Raw genomic sequence first — 24,128 nt, forward strand, 5'->3', positions numbered from 1 at the left:
ACTTATGGCTTTTAAGGAAGGAACCTGGAGGTTTATTGCCGCTCTCATATAAGTCTGCCATTGGTCCCTATCCTGAGCAGTATTAATCCAGTCTCTACAATCATATCCAACCTCCCTCAAATCCATTTTAATATTATCCTCCCATCTACGTCTCGGCCTCCCCAAAAGTCTTTTTACTTCCAGTCTCCCAATTAACACTCTATATGCATTTCTGGATTCGCTCATATGTATTCGTATAGGTACCGGTATTGCATTCTATAGGCCATAATGTTTCAGTAAAGTAATATCAAAAGTCATTTATCCTATACGAGATATTACAGGTCCTTAACTAGAAAAGTGACATACTTTCTCTATTATAATGTTAGGTACCAGTACAGAAATATTATAATGTTTGCAAACTAACTTTTAAAGTTGCATGGAATGTGATTAATTGCTTCCCCTTATCACTTTACGTTGGACTAAGGGCTTTAATTGGGCTGGTACTCACTGGTACTCAGTAAGTTACTGGTAGTTATAGAATTGTCTGAAGAGAGTAGGCCTACCGAAAGTTCTAAATCATGCAGATCTATGGCGGTATGCACCAGCTCTTACAAGACCGACTTGTTCCACTTGTTTGCATAAAATTACATAAATTTATTGAATATAGGCTACCTAACGACGGGGAGATGATAATATTGGAGAAAGAGATTTGTTTTTGCCACATACTAAAAAAAGAATAGAGAAAGAAAAATGAGTTACTTTGACCCGCCTGATATTAACGATTGTCAACCGCTTGCCACAAACCAAGTTAAATGTTATGAAGGCAATAGTACAATCAGTGCCTGATTTAGGCAGGAGACTATGGTGTCTCTGCTCAGGGCACAGGGCCTCATGATTCTGGGAGCCTCAAAATCCAGGAACAAGCTTTTTTAAATGAATTATGCAAATGGAATAGACAACAAATCTGCCGACTGAAAATCAGAATTAAGAAAATAAGTAATTATCTAATTAATTATTATATTAGAAAGCGCATTAAAAATCACTTTATTGTTTTAAGTTCAGAGTCATAAGTTGATTGCAGAGTTTAATGTGTTCCACTTGTAAAAGTTGGCAACCATGTGCAGTTTATTCAAATTGTAACAGTAGGCCTATTTACATAATTAATAATGACTTCAGCAGCCAAAGTCAACAACACTATCAGTTCTCATTGTACTGAGTATTAAGATGAATGACGAATAAACGTAAAAGACTGCAGGGTCAATCTAGCTACTTTTGAACAAGATTGCAGCGACTTTTGAAATTTAGGGTTGGCAATACTGCCCGACGTAGGTGGTTAGAATTGGTGACGGTGGTGGTAACGTGATGTCAAATTGTTGACGAAATGTCTGAGAAAAAAAGAAAACCTGTTCGTGTTTGGTGTGATGGATGGTAAGATATAAAAAATAATAACATACTCTTCATAAAAATAATAATATACTGTGCATGAAGGAATTTTTTACAGGAAAAATGTAATTACTATTTGGTACAAAATATTGTCACCGGCATGAGGTAGGCGTAGCCTAAAATTGAGGTTAGAAGGAATTTAATGCTATAATTGAATTATTAACGATGCGTTTGTGGTTTGCTATGCAGTTGCTGAGGAATATTATAAGCTAATTAGCAATGCCAATCGCTAATGTTGCTGTATTGTGTTTCATTTCAGTTATGACATGGTTCATTTTGGGCATGCAAATTCATTGCGACAAGCGAAAGCTCTTGGTGATTACTTGATTGTTGGAATTCACAATGATGAAGAAATAACAAAACATAAGGGGCCACCTGTATTCACCGAAGAAGAACGGTATTTACAGTCTCTTCCATATTCAGTAATACAGCCTACGTGTCATACCATTAAGTGATGATCATAATTATTATTTTGTTAGGTACAAGATGGTACGTGGCATCAAGTGGGTTGATGAAGTGGTAGAAGGTGTTCCGTACGTTACAACGCTAGAGACATTGGACAAATATGATTGTGACTTCTGTGTTCATGGTGGTAAGAACAATATTCTGTGATATCTATCAGTTAATCATCATTGCACTTCATTCTATACATGTTTGATATGTGTGCTAAAATTAATGTAAATTATTATTTTTTTTTGGGTACGGAATTAACAGATTGGCTGCTCTGGCTTTTCAGGCCCGAGATTAAGGTTCAAATTCGGGAAACACAAATGAAAGTATTGCCGAATGAACGGTATTGAGGTTTAATTTTGAGATGATTAAGCTTTCACTTCACAGTTTATTCATTAACTATCGTCATTATAGGCTAAGTCTGCGAAGGCGAGGTCGTAAGCCTACTGCTATGTTTATGTGCTTAGAAGGCACTGGATGTATTGACCAAAGAATACTGAATAAGAATAGAGTGGCCACATTCGTACTACACAACATTAGACAGCTGAACCCAGCACCAATATGCACATCGCCATCTTGATACAGCTCGGCTTAGCACAAATAATACGAGGGTCGTACTGAAAGTCATGAGCAACTCATTGTTATAAATCTTAATTTTTATTTTTTAGACAAACCAGGTACATCATCTTAATGTACAGACTTTTATGTCACTTTTCAACATATTCTCCATTTCCTTGCACTCATTTTTCCCACCATTCTGTAAGTTTGAAAATTCCCTTGTGGTAAAAGTCTGTTCCAGCTTCCTGAAGACATTGGCACACTGCTTTCCGGATGTCCTCCAGCATCTCGTAGCTGCTGCTCCTTTCAGAACAGAAAATATGGTAGTCGGAGAGTGCCAAGTCGGGACTGTAGAAAGAGTGTCGAAGAGTTTCCCACCTAAATGTCATTATTTTCTCCACGATGACACGAGCAGTGTGAGGCCATATTTTATCTTTATCCTCATGATACTTTGGAAAGTTGTAATACAGGTTAAATTTAAATACTAATAAATTACAACCGACGACAACAACATTCGATATTTACGTATATAATACCATTAGTCTGTCATATATACCCATTATAGGTTATTCCAGGTAACTTCTTGGACTCCTTATTTCCTCAGCCATACATCACACAGGTCTGCATATTTAAATTTATCAAAATATTACTATAAATAACTAGAAACAACACAACTGCAGCATTAGAAAAAAATGAAATGATAGGTTGGATCAAGATGGCTATTGCACAACACTGGCGGCTTCAGTATAGAATTCATATAGTGACTCTATTCTATGCTGTGCTCATTGATGTTGACATATGCTGATTAGCGTTAGTTGCAACATTTGCATATGTGGGTCATTCAGTAATTAGTGGCAACAATGTTTGTACGTGGCGCTATCAATGGTAAATGATATGAGCTGATAACAGTGAGAAAGAAGAGTATCTGATGTGTGTTATCTAAGAGTTTGAAGACAATAATCTCATTTATAAGATATTTGTAGTGAGTTTAATTTGTAGACTGTTATCTGTAACACTCTAAAATGTTTAGCAAATACGAACAAAGATGCTTCACTGAAATTCAGATTGCAAGAGGCAAGAATGCTTGACAATGCCATACAGCATTACTGGAAGTTTGTGGTAGAGAGACTTCACCATATCGTACCGTGGCTAGGTGGGTGCATGCATTTTGCAGCGGAAGGGAAGATGTTCATCAACAACATGGAGCTGGCAGACCATAATTGGCAAGTGAACACTGTAAGAATGTTGCTGGAAGAACACCGTTGTTGGTTATGATTTTGACGGAATCCTTCTCACTCATTCAGCTTCTGTCGCAAATCGTGTGACTGGTGCATAGTACAGTTACTTTCTGGAAAACTATTTACGTGGTGTGCCGTAAATGTCCAAATCTCTTGAATTCTCATCCTATTGTACTACATGTTGGTGTTCGCTCTCACATAGCTGTCCCTGTGGTTAATTTACTTCGCAGATGGAATTGGGAAGTTCTGGAGCATCCTCCATACCCTCCAGATACAAGTCCATGTGATTTTGACCTTTTCCCGAAAATAGAATTACCACTTAGAGAGAAGTTTGTTTTAGAAACAGACAGGCAATTATAGTGTCAGTAGAGGAATCTGTTCGAAGATTAGTATAACAAGACACTGGATGGCATCTGTCGTCTTCCTGAGGTGTGGAGGCAGGTTCTTCATGTTGGAGGAGATTACTTCTGACCACTGCAACAATGTGACTGTTCCAAAAATGATTTCTTTCTTGTTAGGCCTAATTCAAATGGTCCACACCTATGGAGTAACGGTCAGCGCGTCTGGCTACGAAACCAGGTGGCCCGGGTTCGAATCCCGGTCGGGACAAGTTACCTGGTTGAGGTTTATTCCGGGGTTTTCCCTCAATCCAATATGAGCAAATGCTGGGTAACTTTCGGTGCTTGACCCTGGACTCATTTCACCGGCATTATCACCTTCATTTCATTCAGACGCTAAATAACCTAGATGTTGATACAGCATCGTAAAATAACCCAATAAAATAAAAATAAAAAAAAAAATAATTCAAATGTTGCCACTAATTATTATTGAATTACACATGTATATGTTAGACACTGTCTCTGATTTTGTAGATTTTTTTTTTACACTTCAGCACATTGTATTGATTGTAGTTGTCACCACAGTTTGCAAATGTTAATATATGTCATGGACTCATTGGAGGTGTAGCATATGGAATCATATTGCTGGAAGTATCCCTTCATAAGCTCAAAATTGTCAAGTTGCTCATTGAAGGCCGTGAAAATATTCTGAGCAGAAATTGTGCACCATACTCCAACCTTTTCTGGATTAAGTGGATCATTCCAAGTCAAATCAACTAGGTGACCGAATCTTCACATTTCAGATATTTATGATATTTGGTATGTGGATTGTGTCTGTGGAGTACATTAAAAATACAGAATACAACAAGTAGAGAAAGTGTTGTTGGAAGGTTTCATGGCGAATTTAACCTAAACTAACGCAACCTAACTTCCGGAGAGTGAGGGGTAGACTAAAGCATAGCTGGATGGAAATCACACAGGAAGAAGTGGAGAAGTACTGGATATAAACAGTATTGCTAAAGTGAATAATTACTATATTACCATAAATACTAAACCTTTCTACTGAAAAGTGGCTTTTTTTCTGATTTTCAAAAATTAATTTCAGAAAAACTGTCAACTCAAGAAAACTAAAAATCTGTGTTTTTAAAGTGCTCCGCCATACAACTAACACATACATTATGCCAAACAAAATAAAAAAGTTCAAAAATAATTATGATGTTGTTGTTGTTGTTTTCTAATGCCAGGTGTTTGACAATAAAGTCATTTGACCTCTTGCACTCCAATATTTTTCAAAGATATTATCATGACCAGCCACCGAAGCACAGATTTTGAGGTGTTCCGAATCCATTTCTTGGTTTGAGTTGCACAATGGACAGTTAGGGGACTGATATATTCAAAAATAATTATTTATTGGTTGATTTAACATGGAATGACCCAGTGGTGTCTCATTCAACACGACAGTTTTCTGATGCCTAAATTCTTTTGTTTTGAGAATTGTTTATATATTGTGAGAGATTAAACCAAGCTTCAATGGTAAACCATGGCATAGTCAATATTCCTGGGTCCCCTTCTACACAGTTGAACCAATTGTAGTATTGTCCACACTTGATTTTGACGGCTTTATCAGTCCTTGTATTGCTGTCACTCAGTACGGCTTGATTTTTCCATGCTACATCGTCACAGACTAGCTGGTCTCCTGTAACATTCGGTGTAATGATTTTCAGGTGGAGCAAAACAATCACTACGAACATTTTTGGCACACTGCAACACTCCTGATGGCAGGTTGTGGTTCTCTTTCTAATTGACTACTTGCATCGATAAACTCTGTGTGTAGCAGGATCGTAATTGGTAAACCAATAATTTTTTATGATAAATACATGCTCCTGCATTGTGTATGCCATCTTACTACCCGTTCTGTGACAAGATTGGACATGTTAACATGGGAATACTGTTGCAGGCTGAAGGCCAAACCAACGCTATCTGCTATCATCTACAGAAAACTTCTCAATTTCATGCATCATTTGAATGCACTTACATGTCACCACAGCCACAGAGTTATAACTAGACCGCAGATCTTAGGATAACATATAGCTTTGAGACTTAGTATGTACACGTTTCATGAATATTTATGCTTAAAAAATTCTATTGGAGAGTACCTAGAACAGCTTATTTCGACGGCTTTATCTATTTTTGTCTATTTAAAACTAGATAGCGAAATTTTAATTCTCCCCCTCCCTCCCCCCCCCCCCCAGTTTGTGCAGTGCTGTTTAAAAAATCGAAGTTCTACATTGTAAGACCTACAACAATAACTTTTCTCTTTTTCTACTTCTCTCCCTCCCTCCCTCTCCCGCCCTCCCTCTCCCTTCCCCTCCCTCTCCCCCCTCTCTCCCTCTTGGTGAGTGGAGAAGCTCTTCTATTATTGACTGTTTGAACCCGAAAATACAAAGTATATGGTTGTGTCTCGTGACCAGAACATGATACGAAATGGAAGTATAAAAATTGAAAATTTATCCTTTGAAAAGGTGGAAAAGTTCAAATATCATGGAGCAACAGTAACAAATATAAATGACACTTGGGAGGAAATTAAACACAGAATAAATATTGGAAATGCCTGTTATTATTCGATTGAGAAGCTTTTGTCATCCAATCTGCTCTCAAAGAAACTGAAAGTTAGAATTTATAAAACAGTTATATTCCTGGTTCTGTATGGTTGTGAAATTTGGACTCTCACTTTGAGAGAGGAACAGAGGTTAAGGGTGTTTGAGAATAAGCTGCTTAGGAAAATATTTGGGGCTAAAGGTACGGTCTCACATTGCTACTTTTGCTGTGCAACTTTTGTACTGCAGCTGCAAAAGTTGCGTGTCGTGTTCACACGTAAGCCAAAAGTAGTGCGCTGCACGCTACTTTTTGTGCTATGCAACCCAAGTGCTACAAAAGATGTAACTGGAGGTTGTGAGTCTGTTCACACACAAGGTGCTACTTTTGCAGCTTCAGTCTTGCTCCAGGTTTCCAGCCCCATGTTGACTCCTCAATATACATTTTGTGGTTATGTTTGCATTATTATGAAACTCATGCTATAGCTTACTTATCTATTATTTGCTTTTCTGTCATAACTAGTATTCAGATATTGGCATTATTTTTACTATAAAGCAGTTAAATCGCCCATATACTTAAATGATAACCAACAGCATATTCACGGAATTGGTGTTGGCAATTCTCCTGTTTGAAACTACGCTAGGCTATGGAAAATTAAAAAAATTAATTATATCGTCAGAATATATATTCAGATTGTGTTGAACATTTAGTAACTGTTACAAATAATTTATTTTCATCACATCTAACATTAAAATATATCCAAACAATAAAAGTATCATTGGCACATTTGGGTGGCAACACTGGTCGCAACAACAGCAAAAGTTTCAACAAAACCGATATCAAAAATGCTGTGGCTGCAACCCTGAGAATCCTGTTGACATGTTGCTACTTCTAAGCTGTGCGCAGCATGAAAAAGTAGCGGGCAGTAAGTTTGGCAGTCGCTACTTTTTGGGTTGCGCCGTTCACACGTCGCAGTAAAAGAGTTGTGCAGTTTTTTGTATTGCAGCGCTGCAACAGTAGTGATGTGTGGCCGTACCCTGAGAGGAACGAAGTTGCAGGAGAATGGAGAAAGTTGCGCAATGTAGAACTTTACACATTATATTCCTCACCTGACATAATTAGGAATATTAAATCCAGACCTTTGCGATGGGCAGGGCATGTAGCATGTATGGGCGAATCTAGAAATGCTTATAAGAGTATTAATTGGAAGGATGCAGGAAAAAGGATCTATGGAGAGGCTGAGACATAGATGGGAAGATAATATAAAAATGGATTTGAAGGAGGTGGGAGATGATTGTAGATACTGGATTAATCTTGCTCAGGATAGGGACTGATGGTGGGCTTATGTGAGGATGGCAATGGACCTCTGGGTTCCTTAAAAGCCATTTGTGAGTAAGTAAGTATAGTTTTTTTATGAATTTATGTTTGAAGATTCAAAATTTTCCTTACTCTTAAAGAGGTTCAGAAAAAAATTTATTAAACTTCCAAAAACTGTTGACATCAGGAAAAATGGCAAAAATATGTTATAACTGCCTTCTTATTGTATTGCAACTAAATTTCACACAAAGAGATCATGCCTCATAGTTCAAGAAGCCATGTAAACACACAATTTCAAAATGTACCTATTTCTAGATTTTTGTTCATAATATAATTAAAAAAAAAAACATTAATTTAAATTGTTTATCGCTAATTAAAATAGTTCAAATTAATTGTGGAAATTATTAGATTACTGCTGGGAAAGAAACTAGTTTCACGTAATGCTTATAGTTAGTTTTAATGTGTGCACATTTATAGTTGTTAACTGCACTTGATTAATGAGCGAGTAAGTGTCGGTGTATTTGTACAGTTGCATTTGAATAATACCAGAGCTGATTAGATTTTATCTTTCAGATGATATAACTATGACAGCAGATGGTGTTGACACATATCATCTTGTAAAAGCAGCAGGCAGATACAAGTATGTATTATTCATGCATGAAGCAACTGTGCCATTCATTTTATATAATACAAACATTACTTTTGCCTTTCGAATTAAGAAACAAGTCTTTTTTGTAGTATTTGTATGTTAAGTACTTTGCGAGATTATTATAGTAATAGTAATAATAATAATGATGATAATAATAATAATAATAATAATAATGATAATGGCTTAATAATATAAGTTGCTTTAAAAAAAAGAGGCTGAAAGGATGAATGCATGAGGATATTGGGTTTCAGCTCTTCTACATATATTGCTGAATTACGCTTAGAAGTAGCTGCTTTATAATGTATTGGGAAATGTTTGAGTATTCGGAGTAACAGATTTTAATATTATTTACATAACGAATGTGAGACTGAAGGGGCGTCATAATTTGTTGATTGTAAGGCTTTTGTAAATTTGCATGTTCCAACAACACTGTCAGCATGTCTATCACATGAAGTTTTCTGTGGCATGAAAATGCCATCCAAGATACACTTCAGAAGTTTCTCATTAAAATGAAGATTAATATTTTATATACTGGATTGCAGACAGTTGAATCATTAGGAAAGTATTTAACATGTCTTGATCCGCTTGAAAATTTTCTCTTATAAAGATACACAACGGTAGTGTTTGTAGCAAGAAGTTAGAAATTATCACATAATCAGGGTGCGAATTAACGGGGGGGGGGGGATTCCCCTCCCTTGTTGGAAAGTTATCTCCCTCTCATAAATTCATATTAACATCCCTGCCAGGGATAACTTCTATTCCCCCTCACAAAATATATATTTTTTTTAATACGAGTATATTTTATGAAGTACAGTATAAAGTAAGCAAATAAAATAATATTGATGTATTATCATCACTGGCAAACTGACAACAACCAGTAACTTAGGAATTATACATCTTATTTTAAGCCTGCTCATGGATATAATTATTATTATAATCAAGATGTAAGACAAGTAACTCAGTGCAACCAAGTGTTGAGTGGTATCGAATGAGAATAATAATAATAATAATAATAATAATAATAATAATAATAATAATGATAATAATAATAATAATCATAATAATAATAATAATTTTATGTGTGGTATTCTCTATCTAGGATTCTATCCTCCCCTCATTAGAAATCTTAATTCGCACCCTGCACATAATTAATATAGTTTAAGTATCATTTGTATTTTTGAAATAATAAAATGTATTACAACTTAAGCATTATTCAGTGGAATTTCGTCTTGTACAGTACAATTATTTAGTCGTGAGAGTCACCGACAATGTGCGTCTGGGTCAGGCGAGTCCATTAAGTTACATCAAAAGGTGTTTGAGTTAGTCAGTCACATTCAGAGCAATCGGATCTCAAACATGCTGTAGAGCTGTGTGTTTCCAGTAAAGTTAAGCTGTACTGCAGTTCTTTACTGACCACTCACTTGTATCTCTACTCCAGAGCTCTCCCCACTACTCCTATTGAGACATTTGTCATACCATGGGATCAACTTTTGTATCCCTATGCCGTAGACATCAGTAGCCTGGATTCAGAACCAGAGCTGTCTGCACCTCTCTGTTGATCCCATGGTATGACAATTGTCTCATTTCCGGTGGGGAATATGTTGAACAATTGCTGTATCTGCTGCAATAAATCTTTCTATGAAACTGTGTTTTCTTTCTGTAAATGGCCCCAGGGAAACTTACTTTCTGGACGGCCCTCATAATTGCGCTGAAGTGGCCAAAATTTATATAAGCACTTGTTTTGGCATTATTAATATGGTGGAAGAAAAAAAAAACTTTTTATCTGCTCCCATGAAGAATATTTGCTTATTATAAAATTAAGATTTCAATTTTGGAATGTGTTTTTGAATAAAATGACATCCTATTCAGTTACATAAAAGTAATCTCATTTGCTTCTGCACTTCTCTGTTTTCCTTAAAAGATAAAACATCTACTTCTTCTAGTATACATCTTGCTTATTATTATTATTTTTTTTTCGTCCTTCATACCTTCGCCTCTAGAGTTAGAAGCAGACATGTGGTCACAGAAAAGTATCTGTATGTACAGATTTAATATACCAACGTCTCCAATATGTAAAACATAAATGCAAGTGAAGAAATAATTCTGAACATTTTTCCGAAATGCCCAGCTTATGGACTGGAAATAATACCATTAAGAAGACACAGACTTAAAAAAAACCACTCAACCTGCAGACAATTCTTATACAATCCACTTTCTGTCTCTTGGCATCAAGGCCAGATTAACACAATCTGCTGTCATAACTCTCAAACCAAAGTATGTAATTTTGCTCATGCTCACACATTAGCACCTTACCATTGTTATTAATAATGGAATTAGAGCCTAATTCTGACAATACCTAGTTCACTCCACAAATGCTCAAATACATTTTCAAACAGCATAACCTCTCATATAAAGCAGCATTTCTCAAACTTTTTTGAAAAGGGGACCACTTTTTTAAGTCAGAACAGTTCCGCAGACCACCTTATTCTTGTTCCCTTCGAAAGCAAATTTATCATTTTTGTAGTATATTTTAAAATAGAATTAATTAATTAAAATTAATTGAATTAAATTGTTTTTATATTAGTATTAACTAATTAAGCTAATGTTAATATAAGAAAGTTCATTTTTGTTTCTTTAATAATCCAAAGCTATTAGAGTTTGGATAATCTTTAACTTATTAACTAAAAGAAATAAATAAATGTTGGTACTCACATTAATGAGATGGATGAGCCTACCAATTCTTGCACAGTTCTATATTTGAATGTATGCTGGTAAGCTTAAGTCAGAGATCGTCACATACATCAAGTTGATTTCGGTACTTTGTTTTTATTAGAGTTAGTGATGAAAACCCTTTCTCACACAGATACGTAGAAGCAAACTGAAGCACCATTGTACAGTTCTCTATATTCTCTTTTCACTTGTGATGCGGTCCAGAAATTAACCATACCTTCCGCTTGGAATTTCATTTTAAGTCCAGTCTCATTCGAGAGTTCAATTAACAGTTCTCTTTCACTCAATGAAAGTTTGTTAGTTTCAATATCGCAATGAAAGTGATCACGAACCCATTTAAATTCGTCATATTTACTTGGAAAATAAGTTTCAAATTGTGACCTCAGAGTTGTATTATTGGTGTATGACGTACAGTATGTGACCATTTCAATGGGCAGACTGGGTGTTGGCAAAACTATTAAGAAAGTCATAAAATAAATGAAAAGGTTCGGTCCTCTGTTATGAATTTTGGTAGTCCCTGGCTGGGTTACAGGGGCGACACCAGAGGTGCAGGGAAAAGATGGCGAGAAAACCACGTTCATAGTGCTTTAAATCTCTCTTTTGTTGTTGAGAGTAGAGTGGGAAGTCAGTAGACGGATAGGGTAATAAATTTCATCAAATATCAGTACTGAGAGAAAAAGTGAAAGGCAATTGCCATGTAATCATTTCTAAACTCTGAGATTTTCAGCTATAGAGTGATACGCATTTCCTTTGAATTTTATTTTTTCTTCTGCCTTTTTTGAAGGACCACACAAGGGCAGACCTCGAGGACCACAGGTGGTCTGCGGGCCATAGTTTGAGAAACTCTGATATAAAGCAATTCATTATAATGCTGAATATCAGTTTGAGTTGTTTTGCTACGTACCGAGTTTGAAAAGAAAGGAACTGTTTAATGTTCTGGTTTCTATTATTAACACAGTAAAACCATATCTCTAATTTGATTGACTATTGACTAACATTAGTTATTAAAAAGTTACCTTGGATAAGGAAAGTACAAATACAGATTAAGCTTCAAGAGACAAACAGAAAAGGGATAAACCATGAAACAAAAGTGAATCAAGGTCAAATAAAGATTAGATCTATATCAGAGGCTCTTTTCTTGCTTTCTGCTGATTAAATCATTCCATTAAATTACTGAAGGCAATGAATGTTGCCAGCTCATATTCAGTTGCAAGCATAGATAACGAATTCGGTTGACACTAACTGTTGGTAGCTCTGTTAGCTCTTCGTTTTTCTTTTATTCTTGTCATATGTGAAAATGAGCTCTCTGCAGAATAGTTAGTGATTGGCATAGATAAGAATGGCATAGATAAGAAAACCCTCACAACTACATTTTTATTTATGAAGATTATTTGTGCATAAAAATAACCACACATGTCTAAAAATGATCCAAAATGAACTTCATTGTGTTTAAAATGAAGGCATTCAATAACTAATGAATCTTCTAAATAGTCTTGAAGTTGCTAGGTTTTAGAGAAATTTCTTAATAGTATGAACATAAAATAAAAACCTATTGACACCAGAAGGCACATTTTATATTTTACTGGTACAGGAATCGAGAGAAAGAATTTATTAAGTTGTTCAAGATGTAAGAAGATGTGATGTATTCGGTTTAATTCTTGAACTGGAAGAACTAACTTAATGATAGTAATGACTGGCATTTATTTATTGACGCTTCAAAAAGAAGTGTAAAAGTATTATTGCATAATAGAAGTGCATTTCCCTTAATTCCAGTTGTGCATTCTGTTTGCCTGAAAGAAATATACCAAAATCTTCAATTGGTTTTAGAAAGAAATTACTTCCAGGAACATCAATGGCTGCTATGTGGAGAACTAAAGATTTCAGGTCAATAAGGAGAGTAAACAGAATTTTCTTGTTTTTTTTTTTTTTACCGCGAATGGAACAGTAGAAATAGGGACAAACATTGGACAATGAAAGAATGGCCTAAGAGAAAAAGTTTAACGGAAGGAGCAAAAAGATTAATACAAGGTGAAAAAATGTCATTCAAACCATTCTAGTTGATCCTAAAAAATACTGTTGCCTCCTTTGTATCACGAAACATTTCATAAAAGTATTTGAAGAGTAGTGTTAATTTTTAAGCCGTAAATTTCCAGTATTGTCTGAAGCTCAGATAAAAGGGGGAGTATATGGTGGACTTCAGATAAGGCAACTTACGGAGGACACTGCATTTTTGGACACTTTGAAAAATAGAACTTCAGGCATGGTGTGCCTTCAAAAACGTACTCAGTAAGTTTCTTGGAAATGTAAAAGACATCAATATTGCAATATGAAGAAGTTGTGAGAAAATGTTGAGAAGGCTGCAAGTTCTTGGGGGCAATATGAGTTTAAAACTTCACTTTTTGTACTCTTATCTCGACTACTTGCCTTAAGTAGGGAACTCTTAGTGAAGAAAGGTTGAAATATTTCATCAGAAGAAAGAGATGGAGAGAAGGTACTAGGGGCAGAAAACGTAGCAATGTTGACAGATTACTGTTGGTGCTTGAAAAGAGAAGATACTCAACAAGAACATAAATGTAAAATAACGCAGCCCTTCTTTCTGACAAAGAAAAAAATGCTTGTCTTCAGATTATGATATTTTTTTAAAGATATATTGCTACTCAATTTCATTTCGTAGAAATAAATATTGATAGTTCATCTTGTTTGTCATTTTATGATGCTCTTTATTACACCAAATACCTCTTCTTGAGGTTCTGACTGATATATATATGTTACCGTTGAAACCCGAAATCTGTCAAAACCAGTTTTAACTAGTAAAAACTAGTTTAAGCAAATGTAGGTAGATAGAAAGCGAGTTTTCGTAAGATCTAGAATCAGTGACAGGTTAGGTTTGGTAAGTTTAGGTTTTTGTTTGATAAAGCCTAAACAAACCAAACCTAACTTGTCGTTGATTCTAGATCTTACGAAGACTCACTTTCTATGTATTTATGTTTTAAAACTAGTTTTTACTAGTTGAAACTGGTTTTAACTGATTTCGGGTTTTGACGGTAACATATACATGCATTATCAGGCAGCACATCTCACTTGACGATATGTGTCAGAGGAAGAATAATTAATTGTTTCATGCCTGTCAAGTCTGTTTAGCGAATTATATTATTATCAGCGATGTATGCAATAGAGGGGAAAGGAACTGGCCACCCTACTCCATTATCTCCTGGCTTAGTTGTGTCATGAGCGATGCCTTTTTGGTGTCATGTATGAAGTTCCAACCAGTCTTCAGACTGCTAACTAAACATACATTACATTAAAAATAAACTTTTTAATATTATTTTTGTGATTTTTAAGAAAACCTTACGTGATAGAGAAAGCTGGACTTCTGCATTCAATTTAGCATGTCGAAATTAGTTAAAACCACCTTTCACATTTCAGAGAACAGAAAAAAAATTATTTTGCAGGCCAGTATAATTAACCAGATACCTGCATCATGATCAGGTAAAATGTTTTATTCTAAAAAATTTGTAATATTTTAAAGACATTATCAAGACATGACAAGACTCATGTACATAGTAAAAATTAAATGGCCTCATTAAATTAAAAGAATACATGCATTTGTTAGATTGTATCAATACATTTATGTTAAAATCGTCTATAATAAGTATAAACGTATTGTAATTTTTAGTTATGTAGTTAAACTTTTCTGTAGGTTTAAAAAATAATGTAACTTATATTCTGAAGTGAGTGATTGATAGAAATCACTACAAAATTGAAATCAGAAAGGAAAATAATTAAGTAATTGATTAACTAGTGTTACTCATGTTAATTATGTAAGTCTGTGTGGCTTACATAATTAACACGAGTAAGTCCGCTAGTTAATCAATTACTTATATTCAAGTGTTAAAAGAATTGTACACAAGATTCAAAATGGATTATGAAAATAATTACTGCTTCTGAAAATAAATTTACAGTATAATTAGATAAATCAATTAAATTGAATTGAATGTTAGATTTAACAAAAATAGCCGAACTGCCATATATAGTAGACAGTTTCCTTGTAGCTGTTACACAAAAATTCAATGAATATAAAAACTTGTTCATTTGCTAACCAATGTTCATTCAAATAGAGAATATCACAAGATGTTATATCAAGAACAAGATCCAGCTGTTGTAATTAATTTTTAATAGATTGATTATTCCATCTGAGATCTGATGAAGCTATTAATAGATTGGAGTTTCTTGTGCTTCTATAGTGGTGAAGGTGTGTGGTTGTATCCGGAGGATTGTAAGTCAGTTACATTTTGTACAATAATTAGTTGACTTTAATTATAGTTCCATCTGCATTTGTATTACCATATCCTACTTTATCAGAGTGGCCAATAAAATTTCCCAAGAAGGTGGTCTTCTTTGATGTTTCAGTATTACAAGTTACAGATCATAATTATGTATTATTTGGGAGGTCGTACAGTGTATTTCATATAACTTAGTATGCTTCTTGTTCTCCCATACATTAATTATACTGTTTCACGTTTTTCCTTGCCATTAATTTCTTTCATTTTTTAAAATTCATTCATGGTCTTTCAACTTCATCAATATTCCAGAGGTTATTTGACGAGAATTACAAAGCAGAATGCTTATAATATCCTCTAGATCCACAATACTTTAAAACGACTAAAGTGAAATTTGGCTTCACAATTAGGAAAATATCGACATTTTCTTCATCCAAAATTCTTGTAACTTCAGCCTTCTTACCTTCTGGATTCCATTGAAGAATTATCCTTGAAATTCAGTTGATAGGTTCTTGTGAGTGAAAGAAAACATGGCACTCAATAGGCATAGGTGATTTTAAAGTGTTTTATTTAAATATATACACATTTTTAACACAAACATTAAAAATGGTGGTATTACGTTTATTGATGCACATTATATCGAATTTCGAATATAATTTAAAATGATATTCCTTTCACTCTTTCACTCATACATTAAATTTGCAAAGCTGAATATGCAAAGCTGTAAATTTTGTTTGTTTTTTTTTTATTATGTTTGATACAAATGACGTGTTGTATTTCAGAGAGGTACAGAGAACAGCAGGAGTCTCTACTACTGATTTAGTTGGGCGTATGTTGCTGATGACACGACAGCATTTTCGTCAGGGACATCTAGAGTATGAAGTTGGCCATGAAGGTTCATCATACATGGGCATGGATTCAGATGCACGAAGTCCCTACACAGGTTGTTCTCAATTTTTGCCCACAACACAGAAGATAATTCAGTTCAGTGATGGAAAACCACCTAAGGTTAGTGATACAGAGAAGTGTAGATATTGTCGGCCTGGGTAGCGTAATCAATATAGTGCTAGCCTTCTGTGCTCGAGGTTGTGGGTTTGATCTCGGCCCAGGCTGATGGCATTTAAGTGTGCTTAAATGCGACAGGCTCATCTCAGTAGATTTACTGGCATGTAAAAGAACTGCGGGACAAAATTTTGGCACACCGGCGATGCTGATATAACCTCGGCAGTTGCGAGTGTCGTTAAATAAACCGTAATTTAAAATTTTAAAAGTGTAGATATCAAGAAGACCTCTTCAACTACATCACTGAATGAACAGTATTGCAATTCAGTTTTTTGTTTTTATTCTTGTACACCTTTGTTACAATCACTTGATTTATTGTTCTGTGTTCTTTACATGTTAGGACAGACATTTCAAGGACATGGGCAAGTTTACGAATTGTTGTCTATGAGATTGCACTTTGCGAGCACTCTGGTTTGAGGAAGTGTTGTGGCATGTAAGAGAAACCATCAGTGAGGGGTGTACGTTGTACAGGGAATAAGTTACTACAGTAATGTAAAGTTAATACTAAGCTATACATAGGTATACATATTACGATCATTATTTAGGAAATTTATGTTTCGACAATCATGATAAATAATATTTCTTTGGCGATATACTTGAAAATAATTAATAAAAATTATTTCACATTATAACACAAACAATTTGAAATATTACTATATTGTGAATAACACTAGCCATCTATGAATAAATGCGTTGTAGTCTACATCGTGACACCTTTTCAAAATTGTTATATAATAACGAATTTTTCAAAATAAAACTAAAATAATTGAGATCTCTTCGCGTTTTACATGCATTTACAAACATCGTGCAATTTCAAAGGCATGTTAGATCCAATAAGTTTATGGATTTATTTATCACCGTAAAATTACTTATCAATTGTCATAAACCATTCAAGCCATTAAATTATGATATAAGATGGAATGTATTAATACATAGTAAGAGATGAATGCTTTTGCCTTAAAAATGGCATCATCAGGTCTCATAATGACGAAAACACATAATGAACACTTTCCAAAACTGGTAAATTTAACATACTATCCTTAATATATGTGTATAAGTAGACAAAATTGATGTGATGAATAATAAAAAGTAGTAAAATATGACTTATATTGGTTATTAAATCATATGTAACATTAGAGTTTAAAAATAACCAAGTCTATAACATTGGAGATGACAAACTATGTACATTTAATTAAAAATATTAGTACACAGTGATATAATTAATTTAAAAGTCTTCTATATTTTTAATAAATTGTCATTTCCAATGTTATAAACTTGGTTATTTTTTAAACTATTGTATTGTATTGTATTGTATTGTATTTATTAACATTCAATGGTATTCATACATTGCTTTACAGCTAGAATATGGAACAAGTCAAAAAACTTAATACTATTATAAAGTCTTAATTTATAGTCACAGTCTTGATGAAATATATACAGACGAGATTTACAATATAGTTTACTAGTACAACACAAAGTTTTAGTATCAGTTTCATGAAGTGTTATTGAATGTCATGAATTCACCTACAGAATAGAAGGCATGAGAAATTAGGTACTTCTTTAATTTGGCCCTAAATAATCTTATGTTTTGAGTTTCATTTTATATATCGATAGGGAGGCTATTAAAAATTTTTACTGCCATATAACTCACTCCTTTTTGATAGCACGATAAACTTGCCAATGGAGTATGAAAGTCATTTTTTGACGTGTATTTATGCTATGAATTGTTGAATTAGTTACAAAGTTTTCATGATTACATATGAGGAAGATTATTAATCAAAAGATATACTGACAAACCATGGGCATTATTTGTAGTTTTTTTAAAATAGTCCTTCACGATTCCCTAGATTTGGCACCTACCATTATTCTAATTACTCTTTTTTGTAATAGAAATATACTGTTACTATCTATGGAATTTCCCCAGAATATTATTCCAAAACTCATTATCGAGTGGAAGTATGCAAAGTATATTGTTTTTAAGGTATTGATATTTACTATCTTTTGCATAGATCTAATAGCGAAACAAGCTGAATTTAGTTTGGGGGTAATTTCTTTAATACGATTTTTCCAGTTTAACACATCGATTTTTAAGCCAAGAAATTTGGTTGTTGTTGTTTCTAATAGGGATCTATTGTTAATTATTGCGGTAGAAATTTGCGAGGTTGAATTTGCACAGGATTTAAATTGAATTATGTTAGTTTTGTTACAATTTAATATCAGTTTATTGACTGAGAACCAGTCACATATTTTGAAGAGAATTTCCTCTGTTAAAGATTGGAATGTGTTGGAGTTATTGCCTGTAATTACTATACTTGTGTCATCTGCAAATAATATGGGATGACCTACATCTTTTATTAGGGGGGCAAGATCATTTATAAACACTAGAAAAAGTAGGGGACCTAATATTGATCCTTGAGGAATTCCATTATTAATAGTTCCCCATGTCAATTCAGATTTCATAGTTGTATTAATTTCAACTTTCTGTTTCCTATCTATGAGATATGAGTAAAACCATTGGTGTGCAACACCTTTAATTCCATAATAATCTAATTTATCTTCACTCAATCCAAGGCCGCTGCAGATCGATCTGGCCGAGCTACGAATGCACTGTAGAAGTGGCCAAAAAAATTACAGTAAATTCCAATTAAAATAAGCAGTCCCTGAGTGAGAACATTAGATCCTCTTCAATACTAAACTAAAATGATATTTTCTACATATGTTGTTCGAGAAATTCATGTTTTATGTTTGATTATTGGTGGTTTTATGTGAGGTATTTTTATGCTTACAGTACAAGTATATGACAGATTTCCATTCCTCTTCTTCCTTCTCCATACCGTTTGCCTTAAGTTCCAAACCCAGTGGACAACATCCAGTCCATCTGTTCACACCAATGTGTAAACTAATGGTAACTAATGACTCATTCCTATTGATAGTATTCATAAAGCAGAATCATAAATAAATACAGTTTTCTAGAGATTCCATTAAAATTTATACTTGAGTCAAAAGAAGAAAATAAAATGTAAAGTTATACAATGCGAGAAAAAAGACACTGAAGAAATTTTTTTATATTGAGATGAATAAATTAGGAAAGTGCAGGATTATGTTCTTGGTTATTTCAATGTGCGAAGAGTAGACAACATTAATTTGAGGTTCATATTAAAGAGAACTTCATAAACTATTTCGAAAGTTGCTTTATTATAGCACTTGGTAGACATGCACACAATGAAATGATAGTACAGTGCAACTGTATGTTGAGGGCATTAATGAGTACAGATAATAATTCGTTACACCACTGCCATCGTGATCTAAACCAGGCCGTAATGCAGGATGTGTGACGTCACTCGATGGGTCGGGCTTTTCTATTTGAGTATACGGAGCTGAGTGAAATATATTACTTTAATGCGTGTCGGTGCTCAATTTTATTTAGTGTAATGTGTGTATAAGATACATTCACTTCTTACTGCATAATATGTTGCAGAAATAATTACAAAACTGTGTTATTGTAATGTGAACGGAGTTTTACATGTTAACATAACCTATTTGCATCAACATTTTAAGTTTGGAATGGAAGCTATTTTGAGATTTAATAAAGAAGAATTATTTATATTGTGATTTTAATTTAGCACATCTATCTTCCTTACTTGTAGGTAGAAAAATTACCAGTCCCTCCTATGAAATAAGTGTAGGTACGTACGGTTGTGTGTTACTTCATCTGGTAGGTTAGATAAATAGAATTAAATACGACCCAGTATAGTAGGGAACAAATAAATAATACAATTAAATTGTTATTCAATGCAATGTGTGCATAAGTTCCGGCTAGTTCCATTTATTTGTTGCATAATGTGGCAGGAATAATTATAAAACTGTGTTATTTTTATGTAAAGAGAATTCACCATGTTAACATAACCTATTTGCGCCAACATTTTAAGTTGAGAACGAAAGCTATTTTGAGATTTAATAAAGAAGAATATATTTAGGATAAACTTCAGAACACGGTTATCTTCCTTACTTATAGGTAGAAAATTCACCACAGTCCCTCCTATGAAATGTACATATGGTTATATTACTTAACTAGGGTTAAACGAGCGCTGAGGTATAATTCCGATAACTTCTGAACTGAAAACAGTTGAATTTATTCTTTGTGGAGATGCATTTCATCCTCTAAGCAAGGCATAATAAAAGCCTGAACTAACCGAACTAATTAGTATATGCAAGGTGTATGAATACGAAGGGAACTACCTCAGCGCTAGTTTAGTCCTGGTAACATATTAAACTAATCAGACTGGAGTACCGTATGAAACGAATAAATACAATTGAAGTGTAAACAAATTGCATTTACAAGCTATACGTAGCGTTAAACTTAATTATTGTGCATAATTGCGAATATAGAAATAAGGCAAGTACTGATAGAGTAAACATAACCTATAACGTCAACACATCAAAATATGCGTGCGATGCAACTGAAAATTGTTGAAACGTGCTTAAATGAATGTGCAAGAATTTCGTAATGAAGCGAGCGTGCTTTATTTCAATTAATTACAATACTAGATACTGTAAAAGTAATGAAAACTATAAGGTATAATTTTTCATAATATACTATATGTATCTCGCTTTTAGTTCAAATTGTGTATATTATCAAACGTATTATTTATAATGTAGATTATTCACACATAAGAAGGGCGCAATAATTTAAATTTAATAAAACAAATACGGTAAACTAACAATAATGGATTAGACAAGAGTAACATCAGTAACGCTGCACTTAGGCCTAATCATAATTTACTTTACATCCCAGTCAATGTTTCACTTTCACGTGTATATTATTACAAATATTTACTGTTTATAACACCAAAAATTCACTTAACCACATAAGGGCGCAATATTTAATTGAAATAAAGGCAGGTATTACACATAGGAACTTTGCCTGCAACAAAGTAATTTTCACACCAAAAATAATATTATACCTTACGTTGCAAGTGAATTGTGTCTCAAGTGTCTCACAGTCACTGTTTAAAATTTTACTGACGCGATTACACAGCATTTCAGAGAAATATATGTTATTTTTCATGTACTGCAACTAATTGATATGGTTGAAAGACCGCCCTTCGCGATCAGCTGTTAAGCGAGTCACGTGGTCTGCCTTACGGCCTGTATTAGATCACGACGGCAGTGGTTACACTATAACATGAAGATAAGCAGTATATTGGATAGATTCAAAATAAACATTGTATATTTCCCTGTATTTGTTTTGAATAGCTTTTTGAGAAAGTAAATTTTATTTGATCGATTTTGTTTTTTGTTATACTTCTAATAAAGTTCAATAGATCACAGAATTCAGAAAGTCTTACTTTCAAAACATTTTAAGGGTCTAGGAGAAAAACACGTTTAGTCCAAATTTAGTAATTTTTATATTTTAATTGAATCTGGCAGTTAAAGTTGAGACTTTTAAGATCCCCTAATCATATTGGGAAAAAAACTCGCGTGGTTCCACATTATAAGCATATTAAGGAAAGATTTACACAGGAAGATACTGTCATGTCCATTGTAAACAGGAGAAGAACGTGTGAAGTCCAGGGTCATTTTTCTTCAGTTGGTGGTGTAATTGAAATACATTTTGATGTGAAGTTTAGTAAGAATACAGCATGCATTAAAACATTATCATATTAATTTAATTAGCTTACTTAGCTTAGCTTACTTACAAATGGCTTTTAAGGATCCACAGATTCATTGCCACCCTCACATAAGCCTGCCATCGGTCCCTATCTTGTGCAAGATTAATCCAGTCTCTATCATCATATCCCACCTCCCTAAAATCCATTTTAATATTATCCTCCCATCTCCGTCTCAGCTTACAGGGAAAAATCATGCTAAATCCAACTTTATGACAACTTCAATTAATTTATGATTTGTTCTGGCATCATGTAAGAATTTTCCTTTTTTTTTTTTTTTTCTCTTTGGATTTTCTTAAGAAAGCGTTAAATGTTAGCATAGCTAGTTTAGGATCCTAAACTGAGGATGGGATAATTCTGCAAATCTGTAAACTTTAAGAACGGTCTCCTGAAAAATTTACAGAATGTGACTAAACGTGTTTTTCCCCTGGATGCTTCATTTGTATAATGAATCTGATACAATATTACTATCTCTTGTGCTCTATTAATAAATGGTTATGGATATGGAAGTTGTCGGTATTGAAATGTAGTGTAAACATCACTTAAAAATGGTTATTAAGGAAATTGTGTAAACAAGTAATATTTGTATTCACAGCCTAATGACAAGATTGTGTACGTGGCTGGAGCATTTGACTTGTTTCACGTTGGGCATTTAGATTTTCTTGAGAAAGCAAGAGCAGAAGGAGATTACTTGATTGTCGGTCTACATACAGACCCAATAGTGAACAGATACAAAGGCAGCAACTACCCTATCATGAATCTCCACGAGAGAGTTCTGAGTGTGTTGGCATGTAAGGTTAGTGTAATGGATTTTTTTTCCTAAGTTTCATTTTCTTTTTTTAATTTAATGAAAAGTTTTTAACATGTGTGGTCAATATCGGTTGTATAGTGAATTGATTTTCGAGCTAGTAATGTATAAATAATAATTAAGTGTTCTTTATTATTATCATCATCAGTTTATAATCATATGCATGACTCAGAATTAGGAATTCCTTGCAATAAACCAACATGACTGATTAACCATTGCCTGGAGACAATTATAATTTCATAAGTATACATTCAACAGCATGTCTCTTTCATTGATGTATTTGAATTTCAGACATTACGCAAACATTATGAAGTGTGACACAGTTGTTAGGAAAAAATTATATACCAGCAATGCGATGCTATTGAGTTGAATAAATTTTTATATATATGATGTATAAGGTATTTCAAAAGTCAGCTCAACCATTAAATCACTGTAAATATGATAATATTTGAGATAGAGAAAAACAAAAACATCACAGTGTGGGCAAACAACAGGGTTTACAAAACATCGGGAGGATGTCTGCTGTTCTCTTGTTTAACATACAGAATTCTGTCTGCGACACCATGCACAGCATTTTGCAGATAATGTCTTGGAATATTGGCAATTTCTTGCGAGATGTCATCTTTCAGTTGCAGTAGGGTTGTTGGATGTGTCAGGAAAACTCATTCTTTAAGGTAACCCCACAACCAGAAGTCGACTGGATTGAAATCTGGAGATCGCGGAGGCCACATTGTTGGAAAGTGCCTACTGATGACACGATCGCCAAACATCTGTGTAATTAGTTGTTCTGCAGGGATAAAGATGTGGGGTGGAGCGCCATCTTGCATGAAGATTATGTTTTCCATATCGTGATTCCTCAGTCTAGGGATGACGAAGTTCTGTAACATGCTGTAGTAGCGCTCCCTGTTTACTGAAAAAGCCTGTCTTATTCCATTATTGTGGAGTAACGGTTAGCGCGTCTGGCCGTGAAACCAGGTGGCCCGGGTTCGATTCCTGGTCGGGGCAGGTTATC

The 24,128-nt window shown here is 34.1% G+C and overlaps 1 protein-coding gene across 1 annotated transcript in view; it reads left to right on the forward strand.

The window, feature by feature from the left end:
* The first annotated feature begins 1,310 nt into the window (after window positions 1-1,310).
* Window positions 1,311-24,128, forward strand: part of Pect (phosphoethanolamine cytidylyltransferase) — a 32,196-nt gene continuing 9,378 nt past the window's right edge. Inside the window, exons 1-6 of the mRNA XM_069845899.1 lie at window positions 1,311-1,407; window positions 1,682-1,819; window positions 1,902-2,014; window positions 8,492-8,558; window positions 16,360-16,585; window positions 22,904-23,104. Coding sequence (XP_069702000.1) covers window positions 1,361-1,407; window positions 1,682-1,819; window positions 1,902-2,014; window positions 8,492-8,558; window positions 16,360-16,585; window positions 22,904-23,104 — 792 coding nt within the window. The 5' untranslated portion in view covers window positions 1,311-1,360. The remainder of the gene's footprint in view (window positions 1,408-1,681; window positions 1,820-1,901; window positions 2,015-8,491; window positions 8,559-16,359; window positions 16,586-22,903; window positions 23,105-24,128) is intronic.

This window comes from Periplaneta americana, chromosome 14 (genome assembly GCF_040183065.1).
Source record: "Periplaneta americana isolate PAMFEO1 chromosome 14, P.americana_PAMFEO1_priV1, whole genome shotgun sequence".
Lineage (NCBI taxonomy): Eukaryota > Metazoa > Arthropoda > Insecta > Blattodea > Blattidae > Periplaneta > Periplaneta americana.